This window comes from Panthera leo, chromosome B4, assembly GCF_018350215.1.
Source record: "Panthera leo isolate Ple1 chromosome B4, P.leo_Ple1_pat1.1, whole genome shotgun sequence".
Classification (NCBI taxonomy): Eukaryota; Metazoa; Chordata; class Mammalia; order Carnivora; family Felidae; genus Panthera; species Panthera leo.
Genome location: NC_056685.1, coordinates 33,898,435 through 33,918,462, shown reverse-complemented (window position 1 = coordinate 33,918,462; position 20,028 = coordinate 33,898,435). Strand labels below are relative to the sequence as shown.

Sequence of the window (20,028 nt, the reverse complement as noted above, 5' to 3'; positions counted from 1 at the left end):
TTCACTAAGTCAGGGCAGGCAGATCTCGGGTCATTGGAGGCCAATTCCAGCTTCACACATACCAAAAGGAAACAGCTCCCAGGATCTGGGTCGCATCCTAAATAGGAAAAAGGCACTGGGCCTGACCTAACGGCTCTGTTTTGGAACAGTCACTGCCTGCATGAGCTCCATACATCATCCTGAAAGAAATATTTTTCCTAACAGGACAACCTGCTCTCAGCTGATGTGCCACAGCTGCCAAAAGCCTTTATTTGTGTCTGTCTGATTCCTGAAGGGACACGAGGGATGTACATGACACTCTCGAGGCGGGCCTTCCCAGTCCTCAGCAGGCAGCAGCGCCATTCCCCCTTTTCCTCCTGCAGTGGCAGCAATGCCCCATTACGAGGTGGAGCCAGATGCATAGGACGCTGTAGGACTTTGGGCAACTGTGAAGGGTATCACCTAAGAGACTGGAGCAACTGAGGGGATGCTCTCCTTCTGCCCATATTCACTTCTGGCCTGTTTCCCCATTCCTTTTCCTTTCCTATAAGCTTGGAAAGCTTGAATGAAATCTGAAAGTCTAAAAAGGACTTAGGAAAGGCACAGTAAATTGAGATTGATAATTGATTTTCATCATATTCCCCATATTTAGAAGTAGAATGGATGCTACGGTTCATTCATTCAAGCATACGCTCAACAAATATTTATTGAAAAGCTACTTCTAGCCAGGCACTGTGCTAGGTGTTCAGGCACACCAGCGGACAACACGGGCAAGATCTCTGCCCTTGGGGAGCCTGCACTCTGATGGACTATGGGTGTCACATATCTGTTAAGAGAAACCAATGACTCAAGGTGTCAAAAGGTTTCAACTGTGGTCATGTTCTAACAAAATGGCCCTGTGATTTGCAATGATTAGTATCATTTGAGGAAAAAAGTACTCTTGCCATTTTGATACACAGAGATTTTTCTCTTAAGGATGCTCTCTCTTATCAAAAGTTCCTGGATATTTTTGTTGCAACTTCTTTTTTTAAAGAAGGTCAACTAATTTCAGATGGCCTTCTCACACATTCATCCAAAGCCTTGCCTGTCCACAATCCTGCACAAAGGAAAGCACCAAGTCATGAATTAGGTCTGAGCTATAAGGTCTCAAGGAGGTGTTAAGGAAAATAAAGTTTTCTGAAGAAAATTACCAGGCTGGCAGTACAAATCTAAATTCGTGGACCCAGTGCAAAATCTGTCACAGTGACTTTTATGTTACCTGATTGTTCACTGGTCTCAGAAACATTCACAAAATCACCCTGGGAGATTAGGGTGTCCCTCCTCACACAGAACCCCAACCCTTATAAGGCTACAGGGGGAATTTGTGTCTTAATTTTGTTTTCTCCCTGCTCTTGTTGGAAATGATACAGAAACTACACTCTCTCATGTTTCCTCATATACTGGGAAATAAGGATGAAACCATCTGAAGTGGTGGCTGGTCTAAAATAGAACCACCGTCCAGCCCAGAGAGTTTCTCTGTGTGGGACAAAGCCTGGGTCTTGGGCCTTGCTTCCTTTTGGAATGTATTAGGCTGCAGCTGGACCCCAATGACTTGAGCAGGGCTGGTCATAACAGTAAATAATCACCGTGGGTATTAATCCACTCTTTCCATCATGCTTTGAGCTCAAGTTTCCATATGAGTTGTTGGCTTAGTAGCCTGAAAAGCAGGCAGAGCACATACCATGCAAATTGAGTGCCATTTTGGCTTTCACCTGCCTTAGGGACTTCCTCACTGCTCTAGTCAAGCTGGACAATGTGATCTGGTATCTGTGGGAGAAGGACTTTGGCCTGTGTTTAGGATTAGGATGTCACTCCCAGCCTAGAACCCAATCTAGGGAGGAAAGATTTATTAGGGCTAGATAAAAGGCCCTACAGTTTGTAAAACGCCTTTCTTTGCTTATTATAAGGTGCCTGGGACCACAAATTTGGGCTCTCCCCCTCTTTAGCTCCTCAGTTCATTTGCCTTAGTAGACTCTGCTTGACTGGGCTCACATTTTTACACCTTTTACAGAGATTTCTCATTCTCTGCACTATGCACTTTGCAAGCATTGCAGCTGTACATGGAAAAGGACCCTCTTGCTTTGGAGACCAAAGAAAGAAGTTTCCAAGCCACTGTTAGGGCTAGGTGGCTTTTGCCCCTCTACCATCTAGCCCCCAAGAGACTCTACTATGGCTTCCTACTAGCAAAGAATCTGCTTCTGAAGCAGGTGATGAAGGAATAAAGACAACTACCTGTGTCAGGCACCATGACAGGTATGCTACACACACTGGCCAGTGACTGTCACAACACTCTTGTCAAAACTATTATTACTATTATTACACTGAGGGTCCTGAGTCTCTGTGATGTTAAGTAATATGCCCAAAGGTTCAAATGAGGCAGATCCAAGACTAAACCCAGGGCTGTGTTACTCTGCAGCTTGGGCTCCTTCCATTAAACTATGCAGGGTAGAATTGTTAACAGCCCCTTACTCATGAACTATTTATTCTTCAATTGGGGTAACTGTATTTTTATGTGGGCACAGAGAAAAGTAGGTTATGTGGATTCAAGGGGAAGCTCAGTTGCTTTGGAGACATTTAATTACCAAGAGTTGAGAAATTCTGTGCTAAATATTACATGACAGATGCCAAGAAGGGAAAAACCCAACAGGGATCAAATCAGAACAGTGTCAGAAAAAAAAAAAAAAAACAAAACACCTGCATGGGAACGGGGGCTCATGCAGACTGGAATGCTGTCTCTCAGGAATGCTGAGGGCACTTGCCCTCCCTTCATCAGGGTACTGAGGGGCTCTTTCTCCACCACAGCTCTTTGCTCTTCATCTGTGTGATTCCATGGAACTTTTACCCTTAAGTCTGTTTTCTAATGTTAAATTATTCTTCCTGTTATTATTACAGTATCTCCCAAAGGTGCCTTTTGGCAGATGGAAGTCCTGGTACACGTCACTATATGTGGCCAAGGCAAAAAGGTTTGTTTTAAGGTATATACCTGACTCTTCCTTACAAAAATTCTTACCAGTTCATCATATAGCTGTCTTGATAATATATTTTTCATGTGTTGTACTGTCTCACAGATAATACTCAACTTGATCCTTAATAGTCAACTGGGTCACCCTACTAAAATAGCTACCTCTTTGGTGTTGGAAGTTGTGAGCATTTCTAAAGCACAGGGGTCTGGTTGTGTTTTCTCTTAAGTCTCATGAGAGCTGTGCTCTAGCTAATATTCTACCTTCCTTATCTGGCTGTCCACTTTCACATACCTGAGGGTGAAATATCAGAAAGGGGTAACTGTTGTGCAATGGGCCTTGAGCAAACTATTTTCACGTATTAGTTTATGTATATGCCTCACCACCCAGGAGATTCTGTACATTTAACTATATATAATCCATCAAATCAATCCAATGTGGAGCTGATCTCTGAAATCATAAAAGGCAGGTAAAGAGAAGGATGGTTCAACAAGGTAAGTCAAGACCATCCCTTCTCTTCTACTTCTGCCTATTGCTACCTAATTCTGCCTACTGGATCCACCTCTGTCCTCTTGAAGGGCTCTTTCATGCATCTATCTCCTGTTCATGGGGCTGAATGTACCCCCAAACCAGAGGTTCTCCTAGGGAGTGGAATTATTCCAGTCATCTTTGTGTTTCTGGTGCCAACTGTTGTGTCAATAATGTGTTTTGAATAAATGACCAAGGTAAAAGTCCTAACCCTGTATCTAAACTAGAATATCAATTCACTATAATTTTAAGAAGTTAGTTGAACATATTATGGTCTCAGTTTCCTCATCTTAAATTTTTTTTAACATCCATTTATTATTGAGAGACAGAGAGAGACAGAGCATGAGCATGGGAGGGGCAGAGAGAGGAGGAGACATAGAATCTGAGCTGTCAGCACAGAGCCTGATGCAGGGCTCAAACTCACAAACTGCAAGATCATGACCTGAGCCGAAGTAGGATGCTTAACTGACTGAACCACCCAGGCACCCCTCAGTTTCCTCATCTTAATGCAGAAAATTTAAGGCCTCTGTGGAGAGCCCCGAGAACAAATGGGAGATACCACTCTGTGAAAAGGGTAAGTGTACCAAGACAGCAACTGTTCCCTTAGCACCTGGGAAAGAGAAATTCCTATGAAGTTGCCAAGGTCTTAGAAGACCTTGCATTAAGACTCTGAAAAGAGACTATCTCAAATAATCTGATGTCCAAAAGTAATGACTTCATTCATTTCACAGTAGAGAGTGGGTTAGTTCTAGCAGCAGCTTAGAACTGCTTCTAGTAAGACCAGACCCAATAACAGGCCAAAAAAGAGAGGTGCAAAGGCAGAGAAGTCTGCATGCAAGGCACTCCAAGCTGATGCGCTTTTCTCAAGATGCCAGGTTTAAATTCCAATCCCTCCTCCTCTACTCCAGAGCAGAGTGCCAGTGGCACTTCAGTCAAGAGTGTATCCAAACCTGGCTCTCAGGTGGCTGACACATGGCCAGTTGCTCAGCCAAGAAAGTGATTTTCAACTTCTCAGGGCTTTACCCATAATCAGACTATCAATAAGGACAAACCCACATCCCCATGAAAGCCTCTTCGAAATAGGTTCTCTCTTAAAGACACAAAATCTCAAACAGCCATCCCTTATCTAACCAAAGATATATTTTTGGAAAGGAACTAAAATCCCGTCCAGCAATGTCTACAACTACCACTTGATACTCATATTTACAACGGTTACATCTTTGTTTTCATCTGTTAGAAGGTCATGGAGACTGCCCTGGAGAAGAAACAACAGTGCTGGGGACAGAGGCTCTACAAGGCTGATGGAATGGGGCACACTGACCTGGACTCGGAGAGTCCTTGCTAACAAATGACGCTGTAGCATTGGCAGCAGGTGGGGGCTACGGTCCTCTGGGCCCCCGTAAAGTGCCCATCTGTACACTGATTCCAAAAGAAAAAATCAGACCCTTCCCTCCTGCAAATGGGTCATGAGGTGGCACTGAGGACTACAGGGGATGGCGGTTGTGGGTCAAGCCAGCAGAGATGCAGACAGTCCCTAGGACCATGTGTAACCCTAATTCTGCCTAGGATAAGGCTAACTGGCACCTGCTCAGGCCTGACTTTTGGGTTAGGTGTTAACAATTTACTTTAATGTAAACCCTATCTATGATTGTTTTCACTTTCATTACTATGGTGAAGACTCCCTAGGGTATCATGGAATTACTATGTGATTTCACATCCCATCCATGCAGGCCGAGAAAAAAGCAATGCCAAATTTAGCCAAGCACTTGCAGAGACTTAACAATGCTTCAAAAGAGCTGGCATTTGGTGCATGCAGGCCAACTCACCCCAGCCCATTCCCCTAAAGACTAAAGAGAGCCAAACCCTTCTTACTGTTCTGTTCCCCTAATCTCTCCCCCCAGTCAGATCTCCCCTTCCCCTAAACCTCTGCTGGTTAGAACATATCCCAATGGGCCTTCTTGTCCTAACCCCACAGGACACACAGACCAGAGCGGGAGACCATCAGCCAGTCAGTAGAAACAGTCCTAATTCATTTTCTCACTCCAATTATTCCAGAATTTTCTGGAATTCCTACAAATGATAATAATATGTGATATTCCTATAAAGCTTTTAAATAAACAAGTTTCCATACATTTTAGCTTATTTGCTTTTTACAACAACCTTATGAAATAGAGAGGAGCAGGCTCTATTTTTTTTTCATTTTATAATTTCATATGTTAGGCTCCGAGAAGGTAATGACCAAAGATGACAAGGATAATAGGCTGCAGACTTGGAACTCAAATTAGGATCTTTTGTTATCAAGATCTATGCTTGTTCCATTTAGACCCAGCCCATTTCTCTGAGGCTGTGGTCTTCCCAGAAGGGTAAGCACATTCTGAGGGTGCAGGGACAATTAATTCACTGGAAAAAACACTAGACCTTCATTCTTTACAAGTTTTTTTTTTTTTTTTAATGTTTATTTTTGAGAGAGAGAGAAACAGAGTGTGAGCAGGGGAGGGGCAGAGAGAGAGGGAGACACAGAATCCGAAGCAGGCTCCAGGCTCTGAGCTGTCAGTGCAGAGCCTGACGCGAGGCTTGAACTCACGTACCGTGAGATCATGACCTGAGTTGAAGTCAGACGCTTAACTGACTGAGCCACCCAGGCACCCCTAGACCTTCATTCTTAATTTATTTTTTACCCTGCCTTCTAAAATGTTTTGTAAATGCCCAATAGCAAATGCAATGTTAGTGGGGTACCGGCATGTACATAAGTATACATATTTTGGAATGTAGGTGTTCATAATTTTCACAGGGCGAGGCAGAAAAACTTAGAGATACTCCTGTAAGGCTCCAACATGGTCCTGTATCACCTTCATTATTCTCACACTCTTTCCTGATCTCCTACTGGGAACAATAAAATTGAGGTTAACTGCATATCAATGTCATGCCATTTCTGACTTTTTCCCTCAGGTATGATTTGGCAACAGCTGGAGACAGTTCTGGTTGTCATAGTCTGGGGAGGGGGGTGTACTGACGTCTAATGGGTAGAGGCCAGGGATATTGCCAAATATCCTACAATGCACAGGACAGTCTCCACAACAAAGAGTTATCCAGCCCAAAATGTCAACAGTGATGAGCTGGAGAAGCACTGGCCTAGAATTTATATCAAACTATTTCTAATCTCCCACCAACAGGCCACCAGTCCACCAAATATTCTGACTGTGGCTTGACTGGACTGGGTGCATTAAGAACAAAGAGTAGTGAGCTCATGAATCTTCATCTCTGCTGCCAAGGTAAGACATCTTGACCAACGGAAATGCAATATATGAATGGCCAACTGAAAACTGCCACGCTGAACAGACAGCTCTTGGCTTGCTGCCCACAGAGAGGAAATCTAGGGAAGATGTTCAGATTGCTGAGTGAGGAGCTAGTTCTCATGCACACACTGAGCAGATGTACAAGTCGTTGCATGAGACACGGGGACTTTCATCACCCTATGGTACACCTCCACTTACAAAAGATGACCTTGCTCACCCTCAGCAATGCCACTCAAGGACAACTTACCCATACCCCCATACTGTCCACACTTATCTTACGTGCGAGCCCCACGATTAGGCCAAAGTAGGAATTAAAGGAGACTTCTCCTTTCACTCACTTTTAGCTAGAATAGTCTGTGACAGACACATTATGGCAGGACCTCTCAGTAAACCCAGGGAGAAAACTAGGCTTGAAGACACAATGTGGCAAAACGTATCTTCTTTCTCTTTTTCCACTTTCCAAAAACATCTTATCTGTGAGCTCTAGGAGCTCCCTATCCTGTCATGCCTTTCCAAAGCTGTGTCCAAATGTGTTCAGGACACTTCTTGAAATCAGTTCTGTGCCTGCACCAAATTTTAACCAACAGGGCAAAACCAAAATTGTTCACCCGGAATGATATGTATATTTAGTCCAAAGATTTAAAAGTCAGTCATTTGACATGTGAGTTGAGTCCAAAGTAGCCCAAACTTGTGCAGGTAAGAACATCCATGTTTCTCTGACATCACAGGTGACTCTATTCAAACTGTCGGTACAAAAGAGGCATAGAATCATCTCTCTCTTCCCTCATACCCAAACTCTACCCAGGGCCAGGGCAGGTAATTTCCTATGAGGACTGTGAATGATAGTTTTGTAAAAGCAGTAAGAATGAAAACGTCAGTTCAACCATCCTGGAGCGTTTTAAAGAAGTATAATAAAATGAGATAGTAGAGCCAGAGGATAAGCAAAGATTTATAAGTTAGAAGCAGTTTCACTGGGGTCCAGGGAACAACAACAATAAACATCCCCCGCCCTCCCCGCCCGCCAAACATAATTCCGTCTCCTCCAGGTTGTCAGCAAGGTATGTTCCCATTTGGAGGGACATACGCCTGTTCTGGGCTTATTCGTGCTAATACAAACCTTAGGCTTGATTTTATCTGTAATGAGCAAAGACAGCTGACATGGAGAAAACAAAGAAGGAGTCCATTTCATATTATTTACAGTCAATTCAGTGATTATTATCCTCTTCCTCAATTTTTGATGCTTTCCCCCCCTCACACCTCAGTGATAAAACCTTTCTCTCTTTAATATAGTATCTTCCCAAAGGCATACTCCTAGCCCTGGGATCACTGCCCAGGAAACTGGAGGATGTATATCTCTCAGAAATAATCCAAATGCACACTCACTGATTTATATAGCACATTCACACATGTTTACAAAAATCTTATTTGCGGAGCTACACATAGTGTTTTTCCCTTTTACCAAGTACTGACAAGGTGAGGTTACAGAAAACAGATGAAGGGAAGCTGTATGGCATAGTGTGTAAACAATGCTCTTGGATCTTCTGCATGGATTCTATCCTGACTCTGTATCGACTGTTTATGTGGCCTTGACCAAGTCTGTTCGACTTCTGTGTGCCTATTTCCTCATCTGTAATATAATACTTCCCTCACAGGCTACTGTGAGGATCACATGAATGCTATACATAAAACTCCTAGACAATGCTTAGTACATATAAGTGCTAGGTTATTATCGGTTATTATTACTACTATGTGTCTTCCTAAATTATTTTCTATGAGTTAGTACATAGACTATGGTAAATTAACCAGTATTCACCACATGGGGGAAACAATAGGAGTTAGCTTCAAGTTTTAATCTCTTATTTTTATTTGAGTTAAAGACTTTGGCAGAGAAGGGGCTCCCTTGATTATAAATACAGACAGCTCTCTGGTGCAATATTTTCAGCAGCATGAAGGATGGTTGCCAGCTATCAGCAATAGAGCAAAGCCTTTAAGACTCTGGCTGTTAACTTCTACATACTATCAATTCCCCGTTACCCCAGATGCCCAGTGCTGCCTACTTCTACAAAGCCCTTCACTGAGATTTGGATAGCCCTGGAGCCATCTTCCCTGCACCCTGTGTCCCAATGTTACTAGGCTTTTGTACCAATGCTAATTCCCCAAGAAAGGTGAACCAGCTAAAAGACAGGGAAGTAGCTGGTTTAGAGTAATTCACATTAGAGTAACTCTAGGAGAGAATATTTACTTTTAAAAGAAGAACCTACTAACTCAAGTAAGTCTTTTGTTGGTAAAATGGTGGGAGGGAAACTTTATAGTTGGTATCTCTCTGACTTAGTTCTAAAAACAGAGAAACAATAAATAAGCTGTTGGGGCACTTGGGTGGCTCAGTTGGTTAAGAATCTGACTCTTGATTTTGGCTCAGGTCATGATCTCACGGTTCGTGAGTTCGAGCCCCACATCCCATGTCAGGCTCCAGGCCCTGCACTGACACTGAGGAACCTGCTTGGGATTCTCTCTCTGCCCCTCTCTACCACTTGTGCGTGCATGTACTCCCACACTCTCACTCCCTCTCTCTCAAAATAAGTAAATAAACTTAAAAAAAAAAAGAATGAATAAGCTGTTATAATCCTATTATAGTCAATATCAGCTATTCACTGGTTATCGGGTTGAGCTCAGTCTAAGAAACCCCCTACGAGTTAACTTTTAGAGACAAACTCTTCTCCTTAAGGTTCCAGTTAGAGTCTACCTAGTCATACTTTTTAGTTTCAGGTTTGCTTTCTGAGCAGCTACCACATGTTAAGAGGATTACCCTCTCTAGAATGTACTTTCATAGTATTCCTGGCTTTATTATAACCTTGAAAGAACATGAGAACTGAATGAAAACATATTTATTTAGGCCTTTGCCAGTGAAACCGTTCTGGTTTTGTCCTATGTTTGCTGAGGAAACCAAAACTCACTGAGGTCCTGAGTTTTCTGGTGCCCTTATGTCCTTGCCTGGTAGTGGCGGTCTTTAGTAACTAAACTTGGGGCTCTTACCCTTTTAGCTGAGTTCATCTTTTTCAGGGACTTGGCTTTAGTAGAGGCCCAGTAATACTAGGACACAGGGTACAGGGAAGGGAGCTTTTGAAGCTTAGAGAGGCAGATATTCCTGGGTGTAAAGTTCTTCTGGTAACAGGTGACTTACTATGAAATAATTACTAAAGGCCTACAGTCCCAGGCAAGGACCTAAAAGAAATCAGGCTATCCTATGAAACAGTGACAAAATGGAAATAATCCTGATATTTTACAAAAATACAGAATAAGGAATTCAATCACTTAATAGGCACATTTGGAACAGTTTCATATGATTAATGTACAATCACAACAAGCTAGGTAAGAAAGAATAGAGGTGAAGAAAACATACGAGGCCAATGGAAATTCTGACTCAGTTGTAAAAATTTTTCTACTAATTATCCTAGGATGGCCCCAGGAGACTCTGTTCTATAGCAAGGCAGAGCTGGGGCCCTGGACTCCCTTTCTGTTGAAATGTGTTCTAAAACTCCCCCTTTTATGCCAATGAGGGGCCCCGGTGAGGGGTGTGAGCCTTCTTCATATTTTGGGAGCTCTCGGACTATACTTGTGCGTACAGGTTGGGAGGAAAAGAACAACATCAAAGCAAGGCAAGGTCGAGTTTAGTTAGCTTGAGTTAGGGTTTGGGCGCTGGCAGTGACTCAACCTTTTGCCCATTGTCCTTCCTGGAGGCCCATAAAAATGCCTCAGAAATAATTCAAAATGTTCATAAACTACGCAAAGCTACGTGGAAGCTGACCCACAGGAAGTAAAAAAGGAAACAGTGTGCATGTGGCTAGTGAAACCTGGAAGTAATTGAAGGAGAGTCACTTCTGCTGGAGCCCCACCTCTCTTCTCAGGCATGTGGAAGGTGTTTCTGCGCAAAAGCCTACCCCGTCCAGAATGTAAGTGTTGAAGAGACAAGGAGCAATTGTGAAGAAAGAGCTATCAGGAGCCAACACACACAGCCGAGAATTATGGGCAGTGACGAGACAGAGAGAGGAACACAGCCCCATGGCCTAACCTAGGCAGGGAGTGCCAATTTGACTTCCCTCCCTCTCATTTCATTATGACTAGTCTACTTGTTGGCACTTGCTGGATGCTTGGCTGGGTGTGAGTTTCAAGGTAAGGACTGGTTTTGGAGTCTCCATGAGGTTTTGGAGCCTTGAGAAAGGGACTGGGATTCAGGGAGGATTCTTCCTGAAATCTCTGTCTGGCTGCTATATTTAAGACAGCCCCACATGGGCATTTTTCTTCTATTTGTACGTCAAGGGGGACACTTGTGGGACCTGGGTCTGACATGGCATCATTTTGCCCTATTTTTCAGTATGAAAATAGAGTGGCCCATTTTCATTGCCTGTACTGCTTCCACATCTACACCAGAGGATCCCTCATAGGGAGTATCTAAATTAGGGACATCTTCAGGGAATTTATGAGAAAAAAAGAGAATGGATTTCAAGAAGTTTCAGAAAGAAACCGAGACCCAAAGGGAATTATTCAGGGTCTTCACAATGGGTGGCACGGAATCACATCAGGTGTCAACATCTTCTTGTTAGATGCCTTAGGACACTGTTCTGAACAATGTTGGCTCTTCTCCCCTTTATTACTGGGGCATGGAAAATGCAACAGAGGCAAAGGTCAAAAATTTGAAAATTATATACATATATTTATCCTTACTGATTCTTAGTCAATTTATTAATTGTTGCTTATTGCATCCCTCACATCCCAATTCTTTTTCTCCCAGCCTTTTTCAGGCACCAGGATAGGGACTGACTCATTTCAAAGAAAGGGGAACAACAGATCATAGACTTGGAGGTGGGGGTGGGAATGAGCAGGCCAAGAGAGGCCACTCAAACTCTCTGTGGGGATAAATTCTGAACCAGCCATGCTCTGAGGATTACAAACAACGGTGTTCTGACAGAACTTTAGGCTCCCTGACAGAGTAGTCTGGTAATCTAGAATGCCAGGAGAACCCAGCACTGTGCTTCTCTACTCTGTGGGTAAACCTAAGAACTCTAGATCCTAAGCAGACTGCTTCAGAGTAGAGGAGGCCAGGAAGGCCTTTTTAACAACAGACACCCAATTCCCTAGAGCCCAGTGGGAGCAGACTTGGTGCTGAGTGCTCCCTCACCAGCTGCCCTCTTTTGGCCCAATTTAGCACCAAAGGTGGGCTGTGCCACTGTGGTCAGTATGCCAACACTGCATAAGAGGCCATCACTGCTACGGTCACAGCAGTGTGTGTGAGAAGGGCCCAGGTTCATTTCTCCAGGCTTGAGAGTGAGTGGCCAAGCAGAACTGGATATCCTAGCTTAGTGTCTAGGCCACAGCAAAGACAGAAAGAGAGAGACATCAGCTGGGGAGAACAGAACAAGAACCTTCAAAGTCATCAGGAGTGAGGTCACTGTGCCTTAGGCAAAAGCCTCAAAGCCGAGGAGAGAAACATAACTACCCCAGTTCCCTATAGCAGTCTGCTAGAGTCAGGAACAGGAAAGGCAGGCACCTGGCTCTGTGTCTCCATGGCAGACATGGGCTCAGTGTGTGTTTCTATCCCTCCATCTGCTCTAGTCCTCAAGTCCCTCATGCTGGCTGACTGGATGTGGGGCACAGGTGGTGTCTTTCCGCTCTTTTCTATCTGCAGCTGCTACAAAACAAAATGTCTTCCACATCCCCCGTGAATAGAGGCCCTTCTGTTAATGACAATCTATATTTTAGGTGTAAACAGCCCATTTCCCCATTTTAATACATCTACACTCTCTCCTGATCCCACCCCAGAACTGATAGTCCTGAGGCACAATGGCTTTCAGGCCCACTCCTGAGACCTGAAAAGCTAATCCCTTTCCCACCCTCCAAACAGGAAAAAGGGAAGGAAAAGAAAAACTCAGAAACCTGAAGATTGTTTGGAATTTATTCTCTTAAATAAGAATGGTAACATTTGTTAAAAAAAAATTAAAAGCACAACACCTTAGTTTCACAGTAACGGCAAAAACAAAGTTACACAATGAAATTAAAAAACTCACAAAGAAACACACCAAAAACTCACATCACAGATTAAAAACAAGGGCAAAAATAAAGGCTTTAGGGAAGGCCAGAAGCGGACAGGTGATGCATTCCTTGGCACAGTTCATCCTCCCTTGCTCTGGCATCTCTGTACCACTGCCATGGGAACCTGGCTTGTTGCCATCCCCCCACCTCCACCCCAAGCTGAATGGCCCAGGAAAAAGGGAACCCCTTAATTCACTGATCAGGACTTCAAGGCCATGCTGCGGCCCCTTTAGGAGGGACTGAAAACAGTCCACTGCCCGAAAGACACCAAACACCGAGACAATAGGGAAGCTACAATAACTAACCCAATGTAACTGATACACAAGCCTAGAAGCAAAACAGAGGTAAGGTGGGGGGTTTGGTCTTCTGTGGCATTTCGCAAGCAACAGAACCCCTGCTTTCCTAGTCTGCTCCCAAATCAACTTTCCGAGGTTGGGAGTGTGTGCTGCTCATTTTCTGAGACATCCATGCCGCCCCCCCCGCCCCCCAAAGTCTCCACCTCCACAGGTGTGCTGGTTGCTCTATTCCCGTAAATCCTGACCCTAACTCTAACCCAGGCCAGTGGCATGGTTCCCCAGTGTAAAAAGGCTCCCTTGATTTCCAGAACCAAGGGAACAAGAAGCTTCAGAAACAGCTTCATTATTATTATTATTATTATTATTATTATTATTAGTTATGACACAATATATAACTATCTACTTGTATATATGAAATTAAATCTACATAAATATACATGTGTATGTGTATAAATATTTACACATCACCATCAAACTAAGACTTGTGGGGGAGGGCTGGGGAGTTCAGCTGGACTGTAAGATTCTCTTTGCTCTACTAAGAAGTTACCCAGAAATGCCTACAAGGGAAGGGAGCCTGGGAAGCAGTGAGATTTCCTAACTTTGTCCTGACAGGCAGGAACCCCAGGAGTGCATGGAATCCCTCATACTGCATGGCTATTCTAGCCGGTGTGGGAAGTGCCTGCATTTCCTAATGGCCCGTGTGGCATCCAAACTATGGAATCTAATGGTGATCATGCAAGGGTTGTCTAGGGACAGGGAGCAGGCACCCGCCACTTGCAATCTGCTAGGCAGCTTTTAAAATTAACACTATCTTTTCCATCCCATCTCTGTGGCCTGTACTGGAAGAAAAAAGCTCTTCTCTTACCTTATGATTCCCATAGCCTTTATGATTCATTTTTGATTGTCTTCTATATGCTATATGAACTGTAAAGGGAATTCCTCTCACAAAGAAAGGATCCAAAAAACCTGCAGTAGAGGGTCTTGTATTCAAGGGGAAGATACCTCATTTAGGGTTTTTCTTTCTCTACCTGTTGTTGTCCCACTTTTTCTTAAAGTCAGGGCAGGTGCTAGGAGGCCAGGGTAAGAAAATCTGTGTCAGGTCCACTAATCTATTCAGTGTAAGAAGCTTAGAAACAAAGCATTTACAGATTTGGGGAACAGAAAAGAGGGTTTCTACATTAAAAGCACATTATAAACAACAGCATTGTAAACAATGTCCTCCTCCAAACACTAAATTAGCAGCAGTTACAGGTTAGGTTACCAGAGAAAGACAACACTGCAAAGCAGGCTGAAAGCAGGTTCTCTTAACTTGTGAGTGGTTTGGTTTTTTGGCAACGGCAGTAATTTTGGCATAACGGGAAAAGAACATAAGGGAAAAGAGGGTAATGGCACATATACAGAGGTGGCACAGGGCAAAAGCACAGCAGGTCAAGTGCCAGTCATAGCTTTTTCAGCTCTGCTTCCTGGGAGACGGGAATCTAGGAGGATGGTTTATTTATACACAGTGGAATCAAGTTCATTCATTTATAGCCTTTTCTTGTCTAGCGTGCAGGAGAGGAGATGTACCATGGGTCTGGGTTAATGACTGTTATTCATGACACATATTCTGGAACCCTGAAATACCTGAGTTTTTCTGAAGCTTTTCAAAAGGAAATTCTAGTTAAGCTTTAGTTTGAGATTTAAAGAAAGATATCCCTATCAAAGGAAAAAAAGAAATCTACTTCATGCCAACTCTAAACTACCACCCATAATTCCGTTCCTTTTCTACAGAGGCTAGCAAAGATCAGACACCTCCTAGGGGAAGTGTTGGAGCTCTGGAGCACGTTCAGACTCAGAGCTGTAACTTCCAAAAGCCCGAGTCTCCAGGGGCATCAGCCCCAAGCTCTAGTGTTCCCACTGCCCTACAGAGTACCTTAAAGTGGGGGGACAGTGCCTGCCTCATTCATTTTAGGAGCTCAGGTGGTGATTCCTTTGGGATGCCACATCTTGAACCCCTTGTGCTAGAACATGTAAGTCATGTTCAGAATCAAGAAACACAGGGGCTGAGACATCCTCAGGGCTTTGATTTTTTTTTCGCATTGCCAGCTCTCATCTCCTTGCTTTGTAGAATATTCTTTTCCTTCTCTATGGAAGCTTTAATTCATTAGAACTGCTAAAAACCTGAGATCCATTATGCTTCCACACTAGACAGTAAGAATGGCAAAGTGGGAAAGTGTTCACATGGGAAAGTGAACAAACTTGGCTTGTTCAGAAATGACCTGAACTTCATTGTGTTTCTTTTTGAAGAGTGTTCTCCACTTGATACCCCAAAACCAAGTTCATTTCCTTGAGCTGTTTTACTGAATAGCCAAGTTCCTTGGAAAGTCCATCTCTGCTGGACGAGGCCCAGACTGATGAGGTGGAGCTCTCACTTGGTCAAGTGCATATTCTAGGGCTCAGAGCTGACCTCTCTGTCTAGATCCCTTTGGTAATTTTTCTCTGCCAGCACTTCCCTCTGGTGCTCTGAGAGTGTCAACTGCAAAAGGCTGCCAGCATTTCAGGGGAAAGACAAATTATAAAGGGTTTCAAGGCTATAGAAGGTTCCAAAGTCATTCGTGGCTTAAACATTCCTATAAAATGTTGGTCCAATTGGCAGGGCACTTAAAAAGCTTCCCTGGATTATAATAAGGGCATACATAGGAGGAGAGGCCGAATTTTACCTAGCTCAGCTGGGGTTTGCAGGGTCTCGGCTTCCAAATCCCTGCCCTCTCTGGGTATATTCTCCCTTTCTCCAGTTCTTAAGCACAGGGAAGGAAGCAACTCTGAAAATCTCTCATTTGAAAGTGGAGTGGATAATCCTTCTCTTTTCCAATTTGGAAATTTCACTACCAACTCCTTCTCCATAGTTTCTAGCATTAGCTGATAATCTTTAGTTTTTATATGGTAATTTTCATGAGTTTGTAAATGGCTGCTTGAGATATATCTGCTGTGAAAGACAGAAAAAGTGTGAGATATAGAAACATGGCCCTGTTGACTTCCTCTCTCACCTACACAATGACCCTGGGCTGTGTCTAGTCTGGGTCTGTAATGAGGGCATCAGGACCACTCCACAGTTTGTGGTACACATCTCACAGGCTGGCTTGACATATAGCAAAGAGACTCAATTTTAAGGGTCAATTTTAAACTACAATTTTAAACTACAATTCCTTACAACAAACCTAATGTCCACGAGCCATGAGCTAAAACCAGAATAAATGTGTTTTTTAGAGGTAGGGATAGTGTCATTCACCTCCTGACATAAGGAAATGATTAGTTGAAATGGAACAAATTAGGGTTTGGTTCCATTAGAAGTTCAAATGCCCCAAAGTGATCAGGACAGGGCATGTCCTTTAATGGGTTACAGGTCAAATAGAAGAGCCATGTCAGCTTATCTAGATACCTAAATAGGGAGTGGGATGCAAAAATTTCAAGTTTGGGTGAACATAAATCCAGATCGTGGGGTCTTATTACAATTCCATGCTCTGTCAAAGGAGTCCAAGACAAGAAGGCCCTGTGACTCTAGATTCTCACTCGGGTCAGTGATAAAAACAGCCTATTCAGAATTCCTGTTTACCTGGATGGGGCCTAGACCAACCACCCCAGTGTGTCTGATCGGTGTGGGCAGGCCCCAGGGCTATAGCAACAGTACTTTGAGATTCTGAATAGACATTACTGAAGCTTGGGTGATCTCGCTTACTAGATGGTGCCCCTACTGGCTCACGGTCTGCCAGTGAAACTCCCCTCTGATTTGTACCAGCACCTCCGACAGGCCATAGAGAAAGGGGACTCCAAATGCAAGCAGCTGGCACATGAAAAAGGAGTCCAAAGGGTTTTGGGTCACTTGATGCCCAATCGAAGAAATGTTGCTTTGGAGGTGCTGGCTCATCCCCTTGGCCTTGTCACAGAGGCCAAGAGAGTGACGCGCCACCCAGCCAAACAAGGAAGTGAGGCTACCTGGGGTTCTCTCAGCAGGGCTGGCAATGGCGCTGGCCCGTCCATTTGTGTCCACAGTGGGGCCATCCTGCAGGGGTTCTCTGGCCTCCTAGGAAAGTCCGCAAGAAAAAGAAGAGTGACTGACTGAAGCACTCAAATCTCAGGAGGCGGTGACACCTGCCTGGCTGGTTTACTGCGCTCACCTGTCAATCCAGGCTGTATGTCTCACAGTATTAAAAAAAAAAAAACAGGACATATTTCATGTAGAAATCACCAAGAGTCAAAATCTGGGTCTACCTTGGAATACCTTTCCTTTCCCCACAAGTCCCACTGCAGTCAACAAAAACCTCTCAAGGATGTGTTAGCCTGCATGCTGACAAGGTAATATCATGTAGCAAAGGGAATACCTGGTTTATCTTGATAAAGACAGGTGGAGGAGCTAGTTACTCTCATTAAAAAAAAAAAAAAAAAAAAAGAAGAAAAAAAGGTACTTAGTAAAGTAATTCACAGAAATAAAGAAAGTGCAGATTATTTACAGCCACATTCCTTTTCAGGGTGTCCGTCTCTCAGAAAGATGTTTATTTACAATGACAAAAGTCTTTTATATGAGCGAGCCCGAGGGAGGGTCTAATATAGTCTCTCAAATCCAACTCTGGTGGTGTGTGGAACATTACCTTAGTGAAATGCAACATTAGATTATACTTGAAGAGTTGGTTTCCTTCCCAAATGGACTGCGACCATCTCTCAGGCCATTCCCACCCAAAGGAAAGGCAATTTAGTGGCCTTTCAGCAGGCCCTACTGGCCACACCTTCACCTGTCACTGTGCAGAAATGTGCCTGCTGCTTCTCTCCCACTTACAGATAGATTACCATTACCTTTCCAGACAGAGGAGCCACTGCCGGTCTCTTCCTCTGTGCGGAGCCGGAGAGTCGATAACAGTAGTGTGGTTTGCAGTAGAATTTACCTGTGCAGAAGAGGCAGGAGACAAGAAGTGAGCAAGACTCTTAATTCTGAACTTGACTCCCTCGTCTTAGCACACTCCTATCTCTCTCCTCTAGCCACAGGGTGCTGTCACCACTGCCCAGGGTTCTTGTCCAAGGAGGCCAAGCCCTCCCTATAAACTTTGATTTCAGCCCTCCTCTCCCTTTTGCCCGAAGGGGGAGGGGGTTTCTTTTGGATATGTGAAGGCCATTGAGCCATCACCCAATCAGCGCCCAGAGCAAAGACGTGAAGCCTGCATGGCAGGGCCAGCAAACAAAGTGGCAGTGTGTGTAGAACAAAGATGTGGTCACATGGAAAGCTGGGAGTAACATTTCTGGGGAAACCAGAATGAACATAAGCGCAGGGTGGAGGCGTGAAGACTGCAGGGGGTGGGGCGGCATTGAGCACTGGCTTTAACAGGACCCCCTCTGCTGCTCCCCTCTCCCACAACTATCCACAAGCCAGCCTTATGACCCCTTAGTGGGTGGGATCAGCATTAAAAACCAATACAAAATGAAACCAAACAATCCTGCAATGGACTATGAATAGAATGAAGCACAACAGAATGCATTAAAGTGCACAGTGGCATACCTAGAGTTAAGTATTAGTCCTTACAGCTTTTAGTTGTGTTTATAGGTGTTTACTGGGTCCTAAACGTTTTCTTTTGCAGGTGTGGCCCAAAATTTGAAAAACAGATCGTGGCTTTTCCCATGACACCGGTAGTGGGAGTCAGTCACAAAAGGTCATTTTTTTTTTTAAACCTTCCCTTACTCCCACTTTAAAAGAGCCAAGGCTTTTGAAAATTAAAGGACAGACCATACTATAGAAACTGTTGAAACAGGAGTAATCCCACTTATCCTTTTCATTTGCAAAGGGTACTCCTCTGACAAAACAAACTTTTCTGCTCTCAAAGTTAACATAAGAGAACCTAACCAGAAAAACAATAAAAAAGAGTAATGAAAACTAAGAGCCAGCTTTTTGAAACAATAAACCAAATGGACAAACCTTTACTATACTATACTATACTATACTATACTATACTATACTATACTACACTACACTACACTACACTATACATACTATACTATACTATACTATACTTTACTTTACTATACTAATTCAGAAAAACAGAAGACTCAAAAAAAAAAAATCAGAAATGAAAGAGGAGACATTACAACTGATACCATAGAAATAGGATCATGAGAAGCTACTATGTATAATTATACACCAAAAAGCTGGATAACCTAGAAGAAATGAACAAAGTCCGAAAAATATATATCATACCAAGACTGAATCAGGAAGAAAGAGAAAATCTAAATAGACCAATACTGAGCAAGGAGACTGAATCAGTAATCAAAACCGTCCCCAGAAAAGTCCAGGAGCAGATAGTGAATTCCACTAAACATTTATTTATTTTAATTATTTATTAAAACATTTTTTTAAATGTTAATTTTTGAGAGAGAGGAGAGAGAGAGTGAGCATGTGTGCGTGCACCTGAGTCAGGAGGGGCAGAGACAGAAGGAGACACAGAATCCCAAGCAGGCTCCAGGCTCTGAGCTATCAGCACAAAGCCTGCCACGGGGCTCAAACCCACTAACCATGAGATCACGACCTGAGCCCAAGTCGGACGCTCAACTGACTGAGCCATCCAGGCAGGCGCCCCCCACCCCCCACCCCCCCGCCCAATATTTATAGAAGAATTAACAGCAATCCTCAAACTCTTCCAAAAATCTAAACAGGAGGAAATACCCCCCAAATTATTTTATGAGGCTAGCATTACTCTGATACCAAAGCCAGATAAGTATACTACAAGAAATTACAGACCAATAACCCTGATGAATACAAATGCAAAATTCTCAACACAATATTTGCAAACCCAATTCAACAAAACAACAAAGTGGGATTTATCC

General features: G+C 43.6%; 1 protein-coding gene across 2 annotated transcripts in view; it reads right to left on the bottom strand.

Annotated features, from left to right (window-relative positions):
* Window positions 1–20,028, bottom strand: part of MICAL3 (microtubule associated monooxygenase, calponin and LIM domain containing 3) — a 205,499-nt gene that overhangs the window by 55,726 nt on the left and 129,745 nt on the right. For both annotated transcript variants that reach the window (XM_042945383.1, XM_042945385.1), the window contains 2 exons: window positions 18,013–18,101; window positions 17,158–17,245 (listed from right to left, as the gene is read on the bottom strand). In XM_042945383.1, coding sequence (XP_042801317.1) covers window positions 17,158–17,245; window positions 18,013–18,101 — 177 coding nt within the window. The remainder of the gene's footprint in view (window positions 1–17,157; window positions 17,246–18,012; window positions 18,102–20,028) is intronic.